This window comes from Melospiza melodia, chromosome 1 (genome assembly GCF_035770615.1).
Source record: "Melospiza melodia melodia isolate bMelMel2 chromosome 1, bMelMel2.pri, whole genome shotgun sequence".
Lineage (NCBI taxonomy): Eukaryota > Metazoa > Chordata > Aves > Passeriformes > Passerellidae > Melospiza > Melospiza melodia.
Window position 1 is genome coordinate 44,811,955 of NC_086194.1, and position 16,791 is coordinate 44,828,745.

At 39.1% G+C, this 16,791-nt stretch overlaps 1 protein-coding gene across 2 annotated transcripts in view; it reads left to right on the forward strand.

The window, feature by feature from the left end:
• GLB1 (galactosidase beta 1) overlaps positions 1 to 16,791 on the forward strand; it is a 41,448-nt gene that overhangs the window by 8,986 nt on the left and 15,671 nt on the right. For both annotated transcript variants that reach the window (XM_063156161.1, XM_063156172.1), the window contains exons 2-11: positions 1,212 to 1,381; positions 6,976 to 7,126; positions 7,419 to 7,479; positions 8,287 to 8,381; positions 9,610 to 9,790; positions 11,403 to 11,461; positions 12,344 to 12,465; positions 12,547 to 12,587; positions 13,045 to 13,157; positions 16,033 to 16,107. In XM_063156161.1, coding sequence (XP_063012231.1) covers positions 1,212 to 1,381; positions 6,976 to 7,126; positions 7,419 to 7,479; positions 8,287 to 8,381; positions 9,610 to 9,790; positions 11,403 to 11,461; positions 12,344 to 12,465; positions 12,547 to 12,587; positions 13,045 to 13,157; positions 16,033 to 16,107 — 1,068 coding nt within the window. The remainder of the gene's footprint in view (positions 1 to 1,211; positions 1,382 to 6,975; positions 7,127 to 7,418; positions 7,480 to 8,286; positions 8,382 to 9,609; positions 9,791 to 11,402; positions 11,462 to 12,343; positions 12,466 to 12,546; positions 12,588 to 13,044; positions 13,158 to 16,032; positions 16,108 to 16,791) is intronic.

The following is a 16,791-nucleotide window of genomic DNA, read 5'->3' on the forward strand; positions in this document are numbered from 1 at the left end:
CTTTTAATGTGTAAGGTACTTCTATCCATAGTGGTGCTTTTATTGGGTTTCTTTTCTGTGTTGTTGTGTTGGGTTTCAGAGTTCCTCTTAGTCATGTTCATTTTGAAGCACTCAGCTCTGCATTAGTGCTGTGACTTGTCACGGTGCCCTAGAGTAAAAACATTTGAAGAATATGAAACATCTGCTTGGTGTCTGTAAGGGTATAATAGTTTCCTTCACGTGTACATATGGGACAATTCCATCCTAGTGCAGCATGCCCAGCTGTCAGGATGCAGGTTATAAATGAAAGATCAGGAAAAAGTCACATACATTTAAATTGAACAGGAAGTAAGCAGCTATACCTACCTGTACATCCTTTTCAGCTATAGTTTGCTTGAGGTCTAACAGCCTGGAGTTACTGTGGCATCATAATTTCCTATGGAGAATCCTAACCCTTGAGTTACATTTATTCCAGAGCAGTTGGTTTGTATTTCTGAATTCTGTGTGGTCCTGATTTTGGAAAGGCCTGACATGCCCATACCTTTGTTGAATCAAGATTTATTTATCTTAATAAAATTAAGTAATCATAAGAGTGGGTCCAAGTTTGTGGAAACAGAGCATAAAAAGCCAGTGCTGTGCAGCACTTCCTTTTTGTGTTTCCCTGTCAGCTCCTTGCTGTATCCTCTCATACTTGTTGCTACACATCCACCACACAATTTCACTTGTTCCCTGTTGGCAGAATGCTTTGAATTGCTATGTGTATCTAGGACATTTTCCCCTACATTTTTTAGGTTTTCTGTAAAATAATGCTTTTGTTGCAGATGGAACATGCTGTTGTCTTCCTCCTTGGAGTTTGTAGTCTTGAAATGATTGTAAAGTGCTATCTCAGTTGCTCTGTGTAATTACAGTCTGGGGATAGGCATATTGGCTTAGCAATTTTGTCCTCCATTTTTCAGGAGGGAGTGTGTTTTCTAACAACTATATCTACTAGTTTCCTTGTTCTTTTATCCTGTGACACTTTGCACTGACTCCCTTCTGCTGATTTGTTGTGCTAAGATTCAGGTGGGCTATAGATAGCTAGAGGAAAGTCATTCACCATCTCTTATTTTAGGACCATTGTATCTTCTATTGTAGACAACCCACAGATGTTGTATAGCCTGTTCTCTGTGTCTTTCAAGGCAGAAAAAAATGACACTGTGTCTTTTTTTGTTTTGGTTTGGTTTTGTGTACAGAATGTACCTGGGAGGAGTTTTGGGATTGATTATGAATCCAACAGCTTTGTCAAGGATGGGAAACCTTTCCGTTACATCTCCGGTAGCATTCACTACTCGCGGGTGCCCTCGTATTACTGGAAGGACCGCCTGCTGAAGATGAAGATGGCAGGGCTTGATGCCATTCAAACGTGAGTAGCTGTTGATTTCTGATGGATTTGTGGTCCTGGGAGCTGTATGAGAACTCATTAAGAGCCTGCCATTGTTACTTGTTTATTATTTTTCCAGTAATAGGTGAGGAAGCTCTGGAGAAGTGAAGGGTAGTACAGGATGACTTTTGACCACATAAATGGGGGCAGCTGGGCAGGTTGTAACCAGCAGTCTGTTCCCCTGATGGTAGGCTACTCCTCTGGCTTCACAACCCAGGGTGCAAGTGTGACTGAAATAAATTGTTGGACTATGAACTTTGGCAACTATGGAACAATTATACATGCTCTGCCTCTGCCAGGGACACTGTACTCTCTGGTCAAAAGGCAGACTAGGTGTGAGGAAACAATAACCTGTTAGTACAAGCCTGGGTTGGTATCACTCAGAAGCCTTGAAAATGTTGGTGAATACTGCAGTAACATTTAAAAGCTGTTTTACCAGAAGCATTTAAATTTAGATAAATGGATGGGGAGCTAGGTGTACTTATTTAAAAAGAAAAAGCTTAAACAGCTTTCATTTGTGTGTGTGTGTGTGTGCAAAACCCCTAGTCCTTGTCTCTTCTACCTGGTCGTGTACTTAATTCAACAGATGAGGCACAAATTCTTTCTCTTATTTTTGCCATGGCTTCCACAAGGGAAGTGGTACTGTGTAAGGCACAGTCTTTTCAGGCAATTGTTGTAATTCCCAAACAGGTTTGTTTTCTTTTCTTAAGTCATTGCAAGGCTTAGAGCTTCTCTTTGAAACCACCTGCATTTGTGCTGTAAAAAGTTCAGCTTCTGACAGTGCAGAGCTTGTAGGCTCTCCAGGAATGGTTTCTCACCCTTGAAATCTGTATTGTTGTTAGACCTGCAAGTTGCATGGTTCCTTTGTACCCTCGGGGATGAGACTAGTCAGAGTTAGTAGTTGAAGAACAGACAGCAGGGAGAGAAAAAAAAGTTGAATTTTTCCAAATTTAGGGTTCTCTATTTTTTTGCATATCTTAAGACTCTTGCCTGTGTTGGGATGATGCAGTCACTCTGTTGAGTGGTTTTGTAGCTGTTTTTGTTTTTTTCTATTAAGGAATCAAGTTCTGTCTTTGCTCACATTAATAAGAGCAATGGGATTAAGAAACACACTTGCTCAGGACCAGGTTGCTGGATTTGCCCAAGTAATTACTTTTTGCTGAAATAAAAGTAATTTAAAGTGGAACTGGAAATTATGCCTTTTGGTGTCTGGCTTGAGGGTCAGCCTGTGACTGACCCTATGATCAGTTACTCCTGTGATCCATAGTGTCTCATACTTCCCTTATGTCTCTCATTAATTTTCTTCCTCCTCCCAACACCCATGTGTTTTCAATGCCCTTTGTTCATTTCCAGCTTTTTCAAATAGTCCATTTTTTTCTTTTAAAATTTTTTAAATTGCCTTTTCATGTCTCTGATGCATCACTGGAATTGAGATAGATATATTTTTTTTCCATTCCCTTTGTCACTGTTGTTTAATGGCAAAATTGCTGCAGGGCCAGTTTGGGTTTTTTCTTGTTGCTTTCTCCCTCTTCATTTGTGATCTCCCACTAACAAGGTGGGTGTTTCCTTCTTTCTTTTCTGCTTTTTTCCCTTGTTGAGACTTCTTATTCTGCTTTACTGTTTTGCCTTAGTATCTTTCTGCTGTGCAGGAAGCAGTGAAGATTTGTTGTCTTGCTGGTGCCAGCTGATCTGTGTTGGTCTTGGGAGAGCTGAGCTGTGTCTGTTTTGGCACAAAAGGTGCTGTGCAGCTGGCAAGTGGTTATGGCAACTGTGGCTTTAGGTGTTGCTGCTGGATCACATCATAACAGCTTTATTAGTCTCCTCCTGTTTTTCTAAGAGCAGACTGAGGTTCTTTGACTTTCTCTCCGATTATTGCTCACATCTGGATTTTTGCTGCTATGGTGAAAGATAAATCTGAAAATGTACTTTAGAAGCAGAAAGATAAATCTAAAAGTGTACTTTAGAAGCAGAAAGTGCTCCAGTGCCTTGCATTTTCTACAAGAGTCAAATCCATGTGTCTTTCCATCTGACACTAATCACTGTCTCTCCTGATGCTAAAAAAGCACCTCACCTACAAAAAAAACCTTTTGTTTTTCTTTGAGGTTTGTCGATAATCAAGTCTTACTGCTTTTGATTATTTGAGATAAATCTATGAGTATTCATATTACCCCAAAGAAATCTTCTGTGATTTTGTGTGATTTTCGTAAAAAAAATGGAAATTGGTCTATGTGATTGGGTTTTTGTTTTCTCTTCTTCTGCATACTCTCTCCTGGATCAGTAATACTGCTAGCAAGAGACAGAGGTACAAATTTTGTAAAGTCATTCTGGAATGAATGGGCAGCAGCACTGCCAAACTCTCTGGCAGAATGTGGTGGTTGGATTCTCAATCTTGAGGCCTCATCTGAAGACTGTGATTTTGTTGCTTGGGATTTTTTTCCACAAGACAGGGAATGGTCCTGCTATAATTTGAAATATGGGAACCTTCCTTGTTCTTATCAAGGCGTTCCCAGTGAGGTTTACCACTTCAATGGAAACAGGATCCTTATATTATGGGATTGTGCTTGTAAATATCTTGTGGATAAAGCCAAACCAGTCATGTTCTCCTTCCTGTTCTCTGCAGCCTTTTTTCCAAAAGGCTGCCTGTGCCTTGATGCATCATTCAGCTCATGACTGAGGCAGCAATTCCTCCTGGTCTCTCGAATAGGTGAAGTCAGTACATGAATATAATGGTCTGCACCTGGTAACACCTTAAGCAATAACAGAACATGAGAAAACAGATGACAGTAAGCTTGATCTTATATTAAAGCCTAAGAGATCAAGGCTTACCCCTTCTAAAGAGCAGGCTGAAATTTAATGTGGTTGGTGTGATGTCCCAGAAGGTGGTGGAGGAGGATGCTGAGGAGCTCACTCCCCACCTCAGCAGAGGTGTCTGGTCACACAGGTCCTTGTTTTCAGTTTCTGGACTGTGTCTGCCAGCTGGAAATGAGTGCTGGCTGAAGAAGGCATCTGGAAAGCACGGGAGGTCTGGGGTTTGTTTTGTGCAGAGCAGATAAACAATTGCCACTAGATGGGGCAGAAGATGTATACAGAATTTACTGATCAGTGGAGATGCTTCCTGGAAGAATCCACAGTTACCTTTACAGGCTCGTAGAAAGTTAAAGAATGTTGAGCATTTTCTTTGTTTTACTGTATTTGTTGACTAATGAACAGAGGGGTGTAAACCTGTACAAAGTCCTTCTATGAAGGAGCTGCTGTTTAGAATATGAAATATTTAAAATTTAAACACAAATTAAAGACTTTAAAGACTTTTTTAAAGACTCTTAAATGAGTAATCTAACTAGCATGCTCATTGATGAAAATAGTACAATTTATTAAATTTTACACTATTAAGATAATCCCAGCCTGGTATTAGAGAGAGAATTATCTGTACATTAAAGAAGTTGAAGTGTGATTTTTTGCCTGTTGATAATATCTGAAATAGGAGAGGAAAGCTGTAACTTCTAAAGAAAGGGAGGTTATAGCATGAAGCTTAGAAATTGTGTGTAAATGGAAAGTAAACTCAAATAAAGAATAAATACCATATTTCAAAAAAGGATGATGAGATTGAAAAGATTGAAAAAGAATGAGATTTTCCTTTATAAGTTCATTATTCTGTAGCTAAAGCAGTACAGGATTAACAACTGACTGTAAATTTTGACAATGGTGTGTAACAAATATATTCACTAAAGATAACAATTTCAATTATTTCATTTGAGACCATCACTAGCTGTAGAAAATGTATTGCTGGATTAAAGTGTCTTAGTAACCATTTTTAGACCAATGTTTAAAATAAATTTTTATCATGATTCATTATATAAAACAATGGTTTCAAATAGGTTTTTTTCTTGTGGTTCTTCCCTTTTTCTCTGCTAGAATCTGCTTTTTTTCCAGTCTTGTGGTCAAGCATGTGACATAAATTAAAACTGTTTCTGGAAGGATTTTTCTATTTTCTTCCATCTTGAGCATAAGGGAGCAGGAGAAAACCTTTCATCCTCACCTCAGACAGTATTAAGTGCATTTAAACCTTAAGACTTCTTTCTGAACAAGTTGATAATTCAATGGGTGTATTTTCATATGGTTCATATATTCATTAAATGCACATGTAGTTTTTTTTACAAGTGAGTTAATTGTGCATCAGAAACAATTAGAGCAGCTTGACACAGAAATAAAATATACCACATGGAAGAAAAATCTGCATTTTGATGCCTGAGTGCATTGCTCTGACTCCATCCTGGCACTCAAATTTGAAGCTTTATCTTTTCAAACAGAGGCTTAAAATTTTGGCATTTGAGATGCTATAATATTCACGAAGGTTGAAATATTATAGGTTTTGTATTTGATGTTCATGTACATGTCTGTCTGTATATGACCATTTTAGTAGTGTACTCATGAGAGGGTTCCTGTTTTTCTTCCTTATTGAAAGCATTGTTTTAGGGACTTTATTTCCCTCTTGGGTGGTTTTTGCAAAATTAAATGTGGAACATACTAACAAACCCAGGCAGTAAAGAAAGTGTTGCCTTAGAGGATCTTTGCTTGACTAGACACAGTTTTGGGAATTTTAGAAATTTTAGGGGAATGAGTTTTCACATTCCCTTGAATCCTTGCTCGGGTTGTACTCATCCCTAATTTTAGTCTGTCTGTGCTAGACTGCCACTTAGTACCATGGCAAACACAACATGGTTGTCAAGCAGGGATTATCAGCTACAACACTGCTCATGGTATTTGGTAGATTTCTATTTCTTTGTTGTCTTGAAACCAAGTGGGTTTTTTTTTTATTTCTGTGAGATGTTCTGTGCTGAGGCTGTGGTCTCCTGAGTCCTAGAGGTAGGAGAGAGGTGTTCTTTCAAATGGTGATGTGCTTGTTTGACATCTTTGTTACTTAGTTGAAATTAAGCTTTGCTTTGTCCAAGTTCTTGGACACCTTAACATTTCTTAACTTAATTGTTCTTCCAGTGGTCCAGTCTTCCAGGATTTGCATTGTTCCTGGTCAATGAAAACTTTTGGGACCTAGATGCAATATGACTTGAGGCTTAAGTGTTTTTCAAATTCTTTGCAGTGGCAGCAGCATAGACCTGAGAGCCTGGTTGGTGTTCTCTGTGCAAGCTGGGTGATCCATTCATGAAGGGTCACGTGCTGTTTTGTGCTTGTTCTTGGCCTCCTCCTTCATGAGTGGTTTACCACATTCATCTCCTCATCAATCTCCCACCACTATACAGCTGCCAGCTGCCTTGCCAGCTTCAAATCTGTTTATTTAATTTTGGAACAGATATCATGGTTTCACAACAGCACTACCAGAACCTGTTCTTGCTCTGTTAGGGACTCCTGCAGACATAACCCTAATTTCAGTGTCAATTTTAAAGCCTTCTGCTGTATGAAATACCTGGCAGAAGAAAGGCCAGAGAGTTACTCCTGTCTTCTACTGATGCAAAGGATCAGCAGCATTACTGATCTCTGGGGCATGTACTGCAAGTAGCTGTTTTCCAGAATTCAGGTTTAGTCTCAGTTTCCTAATGGAAGGTGATTTTCTCTCTTAATAGGTATGTCCCATGGAACTACCACGAACCCCAGATGGGCACGTATGACTTTTTTGGTGGCAAAGATCTAGAGTATTTCCTGCAGCTTGCCAATGACACTGGATTGCTTGTTATCCTGAGAGCTGGACCTTACATCTGTGCAGAATGGGACATGGTATACAACCTTTTGTAACAGCTCACTTCTAGGGTAAATCTAGTGCAAGTATTTCTTAAAGTAAACAGACTTACTCATTGATGTATCCTTAGACAAGAGTCTTGGTGTAGTGTGTTAAAATCCATGCATCCTAAGTGACTTCTTACAATACAAACTTACTCTGTATTTTTTTCTTTAGGAATTACTACTACTTGTAGAAAATCAGTTTTCCTGTCTCAGTATGTGTCTTAATAAGAGGCTAAATTCTTCTTAGGAGTCCTAAATATGTCACTGTTTCCCTTTCTTTTCCCAGGGAGGTCTTCCTGCATGGCTGTTGGAAAAGAAATCTATTGTTCTCAGGTCTTCTGATTCAGGTAGAGGCATCAGAAAAGGCCATTAAAAATACACTGTAACAGCAAGGCAACTTTCTGTTTGAGGCCATTACTAGATAATTCATATTTCAGCTCAAGTTTTCTTGTGAGTAAAATCTTCAATGCTTTTAATTAGAAGCGTGTATTCAAAAAGTGTGTAGAACAATTAAAGTAGGGGAGAAAGTTTCCAAGGTATTGTCAAGTTGGTGCCAAGAGGGGAATCATTGTCACCATTGAGGAAAAGAATGCTTCAGCCTTGAGGTTTTTGGATTTGCCACAGCCAGTCATAATGGGGATCTTTCTTGGCTGTTCAGTGTGCAGTCCAGAGCAAGTTAGAGCATTCTCATGTGCTCCTGTTTAAGAATCAGACATGGGAGAATAAGATGAGACAGGAGGTTAATGTGTTTGTTGGAGTGAATGTAGGGGGTGAATATATAGATATCATATCCAACTTCAGTTCTGCTGACTGTGGTTAAATTATCTATTTAAAAAATAGTACATAGATCAACAGTTGAATTTTTCTTCCTGTTCTAATGCATTATGACAACCTGTGAGACATAATGAAGTTCTTTTGATAATTTTCCAAGTTCATCAGTATTTAAATGTTTTATTTTTTAGTAAACTGTATTGGAAGCATTTATGACCAAGTAGAAGAGCACATTTGTTCAAGTATAAGAGCAAACTGTTCATTAAATGCTGTTCATAAATTACATAATTAGAATACTATGTAAAGATGACCCATATGTAATTTAAAACAAAATTAGAAAAAGGCAGAAAAGTTGTGAAATATGTATACTTTGTGTATCACAGATTACCTAAAAGCAGTAGAGAGATGGATGGGTGTCCTTTTGCCAAAGATGAGGCCTTATCTCTATCAAAATGGAGGTCCAATCATCATGGTGCAGGTAACTTTCTGAAAACCAGATGAACCCAACCAGCATGAATGCTTATACTGCTCTTGCAGGCACACCATGAGTCTTGGGTGGTGGTGTCACAGGTGTTTCTTAACTTTCAGGCAGCTGCAAGATTCTGATGAAATACCTTATCCTAAAGAACTGAATCCACTGTTTCTAGGACTCAGAGAGCCCTCATCTGCTCTGTCAAAGTTGTTTCCCACAGCTGTATAAGGCAATAGAGGGAACTTTTGTAGCTTTTTAGATCTGAGGTTTGTGGCAATTCTCACATAAAGCCAAAATGCATACAGTTGCCTGAAACAATCTGACAAGAAAAAGGAGGATAAGAATACCCTTAGATAGAAGCAAAAGCAGTATGGAGTAAGCCTAATTTAGCACCTAATTTGAGTTTTAAATGTTTCAGAGCACAATTTTGTATGTTCATGGTGAGTAGCTTCTGTCCTAAACTCCTTCTAGATAGACGTGTGGGAGTGATTGTCCTATATTTGTAGTATTTGATCTTAATAAAGCTTTATTTCAATTTCTTTAAACTCCCTGACTGGCACAGGTTGGGATAAGAGACCCTTCTTGTAATATGCCCAAGATAATTTTGTTGAACGGTGTGTTCTGTCTGTTGAGCAGAAGCACTGGGAAAAATTATTCTTTGGCAGAAGTAAGATGCTTGTAACAGGATTTTCAGAAATAACCTTCAGGATTGAAACCTATTGGATCTGGAGCTGAAAATTTCAACTCCTTGGAAAAGGGGCAAGATGTGTGCCTCGCAGTAGTAGCACAGTTGTTCTCCCTTCAATCCTTTTGAGTCTATTTCAGGGCTTTGTGGTTCATGTGAGCCCTTTGTAGATGTCTCTGTTCTGAATGTCCAGTTTTGTTGTAGTTTTGATCATTTCACAACCTATGGTTTTATTGGTCTGCTTGGGAGGTGAGTTATAGATCTCAGATTTTAATAGGGACTCTATTATGATCACTGTAGCTAAACAGATACTTTGGGGGGAGGATGAATTTTGCAGGAAAATGGCTTAGCTCTGCACAGTGATGGGTCCACTGTAAAGTACAGTTGATAGGAATGAGTCTTGTCTTCTCATACTCCTCACATCTGGACTTAGTGACATTTTCAATATTGCTATCAAAGGAACAAGAGGGTTGAATTTGTGCTTTCTGTTTTGTTATCAGATGCAGACTGAATTGGCTATGGCTTTACTGACTTGCCTTTGCTCTGCAGGTAGAGAATGAGTACGGAAGCTACTTCGCTTGTGACTACGACTACCTGCGCTTCCTCCTGAAGCTCTTTCGCCAGCATCTTGGGGATGAGGTGGTGCTCTTCACAACTGATGGTGCCAGCCAGTTTCACTTGAAGTGTGGGGCCCTCCAGGGTCTCTATGCAACGGTGGACTTTGCTCCAGGTTGGAGACTGCTGTTTGGTTCCAAAAATTCTGAGCTCTGTGTGTTTGTTGCAGGACAAACTTCCTTGACTGCTTGCCAAACTTGCCTGCTTTGTTTAAATGGGTTAACAGGCGTTTATGTGTATTTAACATACTCTTAAACATTCAAGAATCACCCATGACCGCTCAGTTAGAATGTCATAATCACTTCCTTGCATCTTGGAATCATGAATAGCCAGTTTTGCTGCTCATAGCACATATCTCCTAAAAATTAGCAATAATAGTTGACATTGATTCCTTGATTATTTTAATATACCTTTTTGGTGTTGAGGTTTTTTAATGTTCTCTGTCTGTCCTGGAATCCAGCCATCCAAATACATTTCTTTTTATGCCAGAGGTTATTAGGAAAAAAATATTGTTGAAGATCATTAGAAATGTGCACACTGCTACAATTTATTGTGTTATAGGTCTGAAAAATGGCTAAGCTAAGCATTATTAGTGTGATCAGAGAGTACCTTTTTGATAGACAAGTTAAGAATTTAAATGTTTGTGTACTGCATGGACTTGACAAAATAGGCTTAGGGCACAAGAAACAAACTCCAAGACAGATATTTTTGGGTTTTTTATTGTGCATATTTTTTTATTTATTTATTTTTAATTTTTTATTGGCCTCTTCTGTACTTTATTCTCTCTACAGCCAAACACATGTGCTTAGCAGAGATCTGTTTTCTTGCAAGTTGAATGAAATTGTGGATGTCTTCATGTAGATCCTTTTGTGGGATTCACATTTTCTGAACCTGAGACAAGCAGTGAGAAAAGCAGAGAAGAGAATGATCAAAACAATTCTTATCTCATTTACTGCTCCTGTGTTGTGCCCAAGTAGAATGCAATATGGAAATTGTTTACCCAAAGTGATGGTGTTTTGTTTCCTTGGCCTATCAGGGCCAAGTACATGTCCAGACTGCCAGTCAGCAGACAGTCAAAAGATTTTGTTCAGTTGAGTTGAGTGCTTGTGCAGTTTCAGTTTAGATGTAGTGTAATATAGTGTAATATAGTACAGAATAATAGTATAATAAAGTAATTAATTAGCCTTCTGATATCATGGAGTCCTCCTCATCATTCCTCCCACCAGTCAGGCAAAATTACAGCGATATCCTTTATGCAATGGTGAGCCACCATTCCACCAGAGAAGTTGTTTCCAGCCACTGTTGGCTTGAGCCACTAGGAGTGATAGTGAAACACCTCTTTAGAGATTGCCTGGTTTCTACTCTTCCCCGTAGCCTTGGTAACGTAACCCCAGACTTAGACTTTCCAATGATCAATAGCAATTCTGACACATCTCAGACTTCTTTGTGCCAGGATGTCATTTCTGAGAAAAGCTGGGTTTTCAAAGGATGTGTCTCAAAAGCAAAGACACTTACACAGGCATGCATATGTGCATGTATATATTTAAAATAAGTTTTGCAAGTTAAACATCACAATTAAAAGCATTCATTCCTGTGTTTGCTGGAGCAGCTTTCTTGTCATTATTTTTTGCTAGGCTGGAAGGGAGATAAGACACCAATTTCAATAAAATGATGAACCCAGAAAATCATGGATATAGCAACTAATTTTTATTTCTTTCTGTTTATAGGTGGCAATGTCACAGCAGCATTCTTAGCTCAAAGGAGCAGTGAACCCATGGGCCCTTTGGTATGTGTTTTCACTTAAACTTTTTGTATCATGTCTAATCTTGAAGTTGTTAATCAGAGAGGGATTGACAGCACTGCTTGAACAATTTTAGGGACCTGTTCATAAAGCTATAATTTCCAAGTCAGAAAAGTGAATAGAGGAACTTCGCTGTGTGTTTGTAAAATCCACATCAACTGCTGCTCTCCAAATGCTATTTTAGTCTCAAAAAGTAATGATTTTGCTTCAGTAGTTTTCCTTGCTAAGACAAATGTTTACAAAGCGGCGGAAACACTAAGGATGGTTAGACAAGTTAGTGAGATATGTGTGTAGGTAGAAGTTAAAAGCAGAATTAAAAGGGCAGATTAGAAGTTGTTTCCTGTTTTCAGCTACCCTAGAGGTTTTATACAAGCTGTAGTGGGATGTGAGAACACTGGAAGCCATTTTGAGAAAGGGAGAAGGCCTGTTGAGGCTACAAAATTATCTCTGTGCTAAGGAGTTGTTTAGAAAGCAATTTGAAATATTTTTCATTACATCCAGGTTGTATAGGCTGTTCTGCAGAGAATATGTTGATTCCGTCATTTATTTGAATGCCAAGCATCTGAAACACATCCTTGTTGCCAGGTTCCCAAGAAATCCATACTCTTTGATGCTTAAGCAGTTTTTTTCAAAATGTCCCTATAAAATTATTGAAACAATCCTTTAATTCCTTTGACCTGCAGTCTGCTGAAAAGAACTGATCTAGTATGTACTTTGCTGTATTTATAGTAGTTTAAAAATGGCTCAAATTAGTCAAGGTGCCTTTTTTTCCTTCCCTCTTACAGTTAGGAACCTTAGTTCACATTGCATTCAGTTCTTGTTCCCTCTTCACGTTTTCCCTTCCTCTTTTGCCCTTCCTCCTTTCAGGTTAATTCTGAGTTTTATACTGGATGGTTGGATCACTGGGGGCACCGTCATTCTGTTGTGCCCGCAGAAACTATAGCTAAAACACTTAATGAAATCCTGGCACGTGGTGCTAACGTTAACCTGTAAGTGTGTGTTCAGTAGAGCTTAATTTTGGGGGGATTTCTTTTCCCAGTTCAGCAAAACCTGATTTTTTTTCTTTTTAGGTACATGTTTATAGGTGGGACTAACTTTGCCTATTGGAATGGTAAGAAATTACTTAAATTATACTAATGGTGGAGGGGAGCTCCTTTTGAATTAGGTAGTAATGTATTTTGTGAAAGAATGAGCTGTGCCTACTTGCCCATGGCAAAAGACATGACTGCGCTAGCTGTTCTTTGTTTATTGCCAACATGTTGTACCAAACCAACATGGTATTTGTCTTTTCCAAGGCTACTTCTGCTTCACTTGGTGCTGTGAAACAGTTGGAGCACAAATAAATATGTTTCTCTTCAGAATATTTCACAGAGTGGTGTAAGCTCACAAGGACATTGTCCTCCTTCAGTTTTTTATGCCAAATCCCAAACATCAAGGCCTACACTGAATCTAAAAGTGTAGCAGAATCTGTCTGAAATCAGAAAGAATTCTGGCAGTTGATACCTTTGGGAAAAAAATCCATCTCTTCCACTGTTTTTATTGCTTTTTCTTTTTTCCTCCTCCCCTAGGTGCTAATATGCCTTATATGCCTCAGCCCACTAGTTATGACTATGATGCTCCCCTGAGCGAGGCAGGAGATCTGACAGAAAAGTATTTCACCATCAGAAAAGTCATTGGTATGGTGAGTGTCCCCAGGACATTTTTAGAATGGTTCTTTGAGACATCCTCCAAACTGTCTTGTTCTTGTGTTGGTGGAAGTTACTCCTCAATGTACTATTTTCTGCAGCTGGGGGAAGTGAAATGGAACCTGAAAATTAGGCCAACTTAACTGCTTCTTGTTACAAAAAACAAAAGATCTTGCCCCTCTCTAGCTATTCTTTCTGTCCCAGTGGCTTCCTCCTTCCTTTTAGAGGAGAGGATACTGGTGTAGGTCTGCCTCTGACATGGTTCAGCTCTTCTTTTTTCCTACATTTGTTTTCTCTCAAGGTCAGTAAGGTGAATCACCTCACTAAGTAGGATGAGAGCCAGTGCTGCCACAGGGGGAGCAGAGGGAGGTTGGAAGGGTTTGGCTGGGAGTAGAGATGGAGGAGGAGTGTACAGAGCTTTTTCCTTGCAGCATCAGTCAGCCATTCAGTCAACTTAGCGTGATGAGCTGATGTCAGCCCAATCTGTGCTGCAGTTTAGTGCTTTGGCTGTCCCAAACTCCATGTTGAGGTTTTGGGCCTCTGAGAAAGACCAGGCTTACTCAAAAGAGCACATCTTGGTTTTGTGTTTTCACAAACTGCAACTAGTGGGTGGGACCAGCTTTGCCTTGCTGTAAAAATTCAGTGTCTCCACAAACTGGAGATTGAAGTAGAACATGGAACCTCTGTCTATGTTTTGAATAGCCTTGCATTGGAGGCTGTTCAGATGAGGCTTAAAAACAGGTTCCATGTGAATCCCAAGGCTCAGGCTTATAGTCACTATCCTGTTGCATACCAGCAACATTCCTATGCACTAGAAGACGTTTTTATTTTAAGAGTAGGTCTCCCAAAAGTGTACTACACTTTCTCTAGGGTGGAGAATGCCTTTATGTCTTTAACTGTGGAAGGCCTGCTGTGGATTTTTTTTTTTCTTCAATTTCACCATTATCCCTAAGCCTGATCGGATAAATTGATGGGATAATTTTGATGGCCTTTCCAAGGGGAGTTTCCTGTCTTGATACAGCTTTTCTCACCAGAGAAATCCACAAACTTCCTGATTTTGAGTTGTTTTCTTCAAGGTGCAAGACCCCTCTCTGAGATGTAAGTAGTAATCTAGTGCAGTGAGAGAGCCTTGATAAGATGTGAAATGTTCACTATAACCTCAGGTGTATTGAGTCATTTTTTGCTGTGGTTGGTTTGTTTCTTAATTTGCATGTCCATAGATTTTCAGTGATGTTTTCCTGTCACTACTGTGGATTCTAAACCTAATTCTAACAAATTTTCCACTCAGTTGCTGTTTGAGGTGAAGCTGATGAAAGAAAATAAAGTTACTTTTAACAAATGACTCTGTTCAACATGTTAGCTGTGCTACAAGGATAACATTAAAGTCTTCCTTTACAGTTTCCATTAGTTAAAAAATGTAATGAAGAATTTCAGTCTACAGTTTCTTTCAATTGCTGTTAGCATTCTTTTAATTTTTACTATTGGAGTTGAAATTTCCTGCTTTTGATTTCTTTTTGATTTCTCCTCTTGGGTGAATACAACTTATGTTTTCTTTAAATTTGGGAATCTTGATTGTGTTCTAATACAAAGGAGAAGAAATTGACTTCTTACTGGAAATGTAAATCAAGCTTTCATCCATCCATGACTGACACTTGACAGGGTAGCATTGGGAATTTAGTGCTGTGGTCTGTTAAAAACAAAACACAAAGCCTCCAGCTAAATCAAAAACCCTTTCAGCCCCTAATCAAATTTATTTGAACAAAACCCTGACAAGGTAAGCACTCCAAAGTTACCAATTTGCAGATGGAGACACTCTTCACAAGGTTGATCTTTTGTACATGTTTATTAGAATGTAGTCTTGGATTGCTTGTTCATATGGGTATCTCATCTGCAGAAGTTTTTTCTCTGATATGCAGACAGGCCATGCCTCGTTAATGAAAGAACAGATGGGAAGAGTGGCTATTAAATAGTGGCAGGAGGGGAGAAGGTGATGATGGCAAGGAGAAAAGAAGGTTGTAGGCACAGAAAGGAGAAGGCCAAAGTACTGGGCAGAAAGCCACTGTCTGGTCTGCCACATCTCAAGGGTGTCCAGGAAAGTAGTGGGTGAGTGGAGGCCCTTCATCCCTTTTCTCTGCTGATTTATGGTGATCATTCTTAAAAGTATAGGACAAGAAGCAACCAGAAGTGGATGGGTGGTCAGAGCGTTTCTTTGTCATGTTTCCCTGTGACTGACTGGACAGGTGTCTAGAACAGGAACAGAGGGAAGCTAAAGATGGGACCTCAGAGGTTCATGGAGCTGAGTTCATGGAGCTGTGGTCTCCAGGCTTGTTTCTCAAAGACCCCAGCCCAGGCAGTAATGGAGTAGCAGGTGGTGATCATGGAGAGGAAAGGTAACACTGGAGGAACACTGAGAGGAAAGGTACTGGAGGTAGTAATTTCTATAAGGAAGTGTTGCACAAAGGGTGAGATGTCTTACAGATTTGTAAAGGTTCACTCAAGCTCCCATGAACTGGGAGAGGACTGCAGAAAAGCTGTGGAAGAGAGTAACTCAGGCTCTAGCCACAGGAGGGCTCCAAGGGCATTGGGAATTTTGGTAGTTCACTTTGTTAATTATGCTTTTTACTTTACCTAATGTCGAATGGTTATGAAAAATTTTTCACCATATGTGATCAAGTCAATTTTTTTCTTTTGAAAAAAGAAAAAACCCTCCATCTGAAGACTAGATACATCTGTAGCCTCTGGGAGGGTTATTTACTTTTAGCCAAAGTTATAATTCTGTAAGTTGTGAAGTGTAAAGTGAGAATTCAGTTAAAGTGTGTTTTTATTTAACTTGTGTGTGTTTGTGTGTGTTTTTTCTCCTTCTCTTTCTAGTATAAGGAGTTACCAGAAGGTCTTATCCCTCCAACAACACCCAAATTTGCATATGGGAAGGTTCGCCTGCAGAAGGTAAATTAACATCGGTAATACACTGTGTATCTTTTCATGATGCTCCCTGTTTGCTTTTTATTAAAAATATTTATGAGGGTGTCACAACAGGCTCTAGATATCCTACAAAATAAAGAGGAAAACCTTGAAAGCAAACTTTCAGGAAGGAGGGAGAGTTTGGGAATTAGGAATCATGCCCATGTTAGAAAATGATCAAATGCATCTTACCTGGCTGTAAAAAGATAGTGTGTACAATATGCAGTATGTGCCTGAAGCTTTGCTGAACTGAAATTAATATATTATTAACACAACAGATTCATAGTTGTTTAAGATTACTCATATATCAGTAGCTGGGGGATTACTCATGTAGCTGGGGGAATATTACCATGAGACTTACAGCAAAGTGTTTTTGTAGCTCGTGATGCCTCTAAAGTGGAAGGAAAAGTAGGATATATGTATTTAAAATACTTCAAGACCTTTAAATTTTGAATGTGGAATATTTTTGATAAATTTGAAAGTTTTACTGATAAAGTTTCTGACAAGATCGGTAGCTGATGAGAGAAATTGAATTGGTTTCCTGCTAAGGGAAAAGCACACAGAACTAAGCACTCAGAACCCAGCCTGTGTGACAGTAGTGGTATAGCTGGTCAGCTCACAAGTATCTGGGGTTTGACTGCAGCACCATCATTTTAGGACCGAGGACAA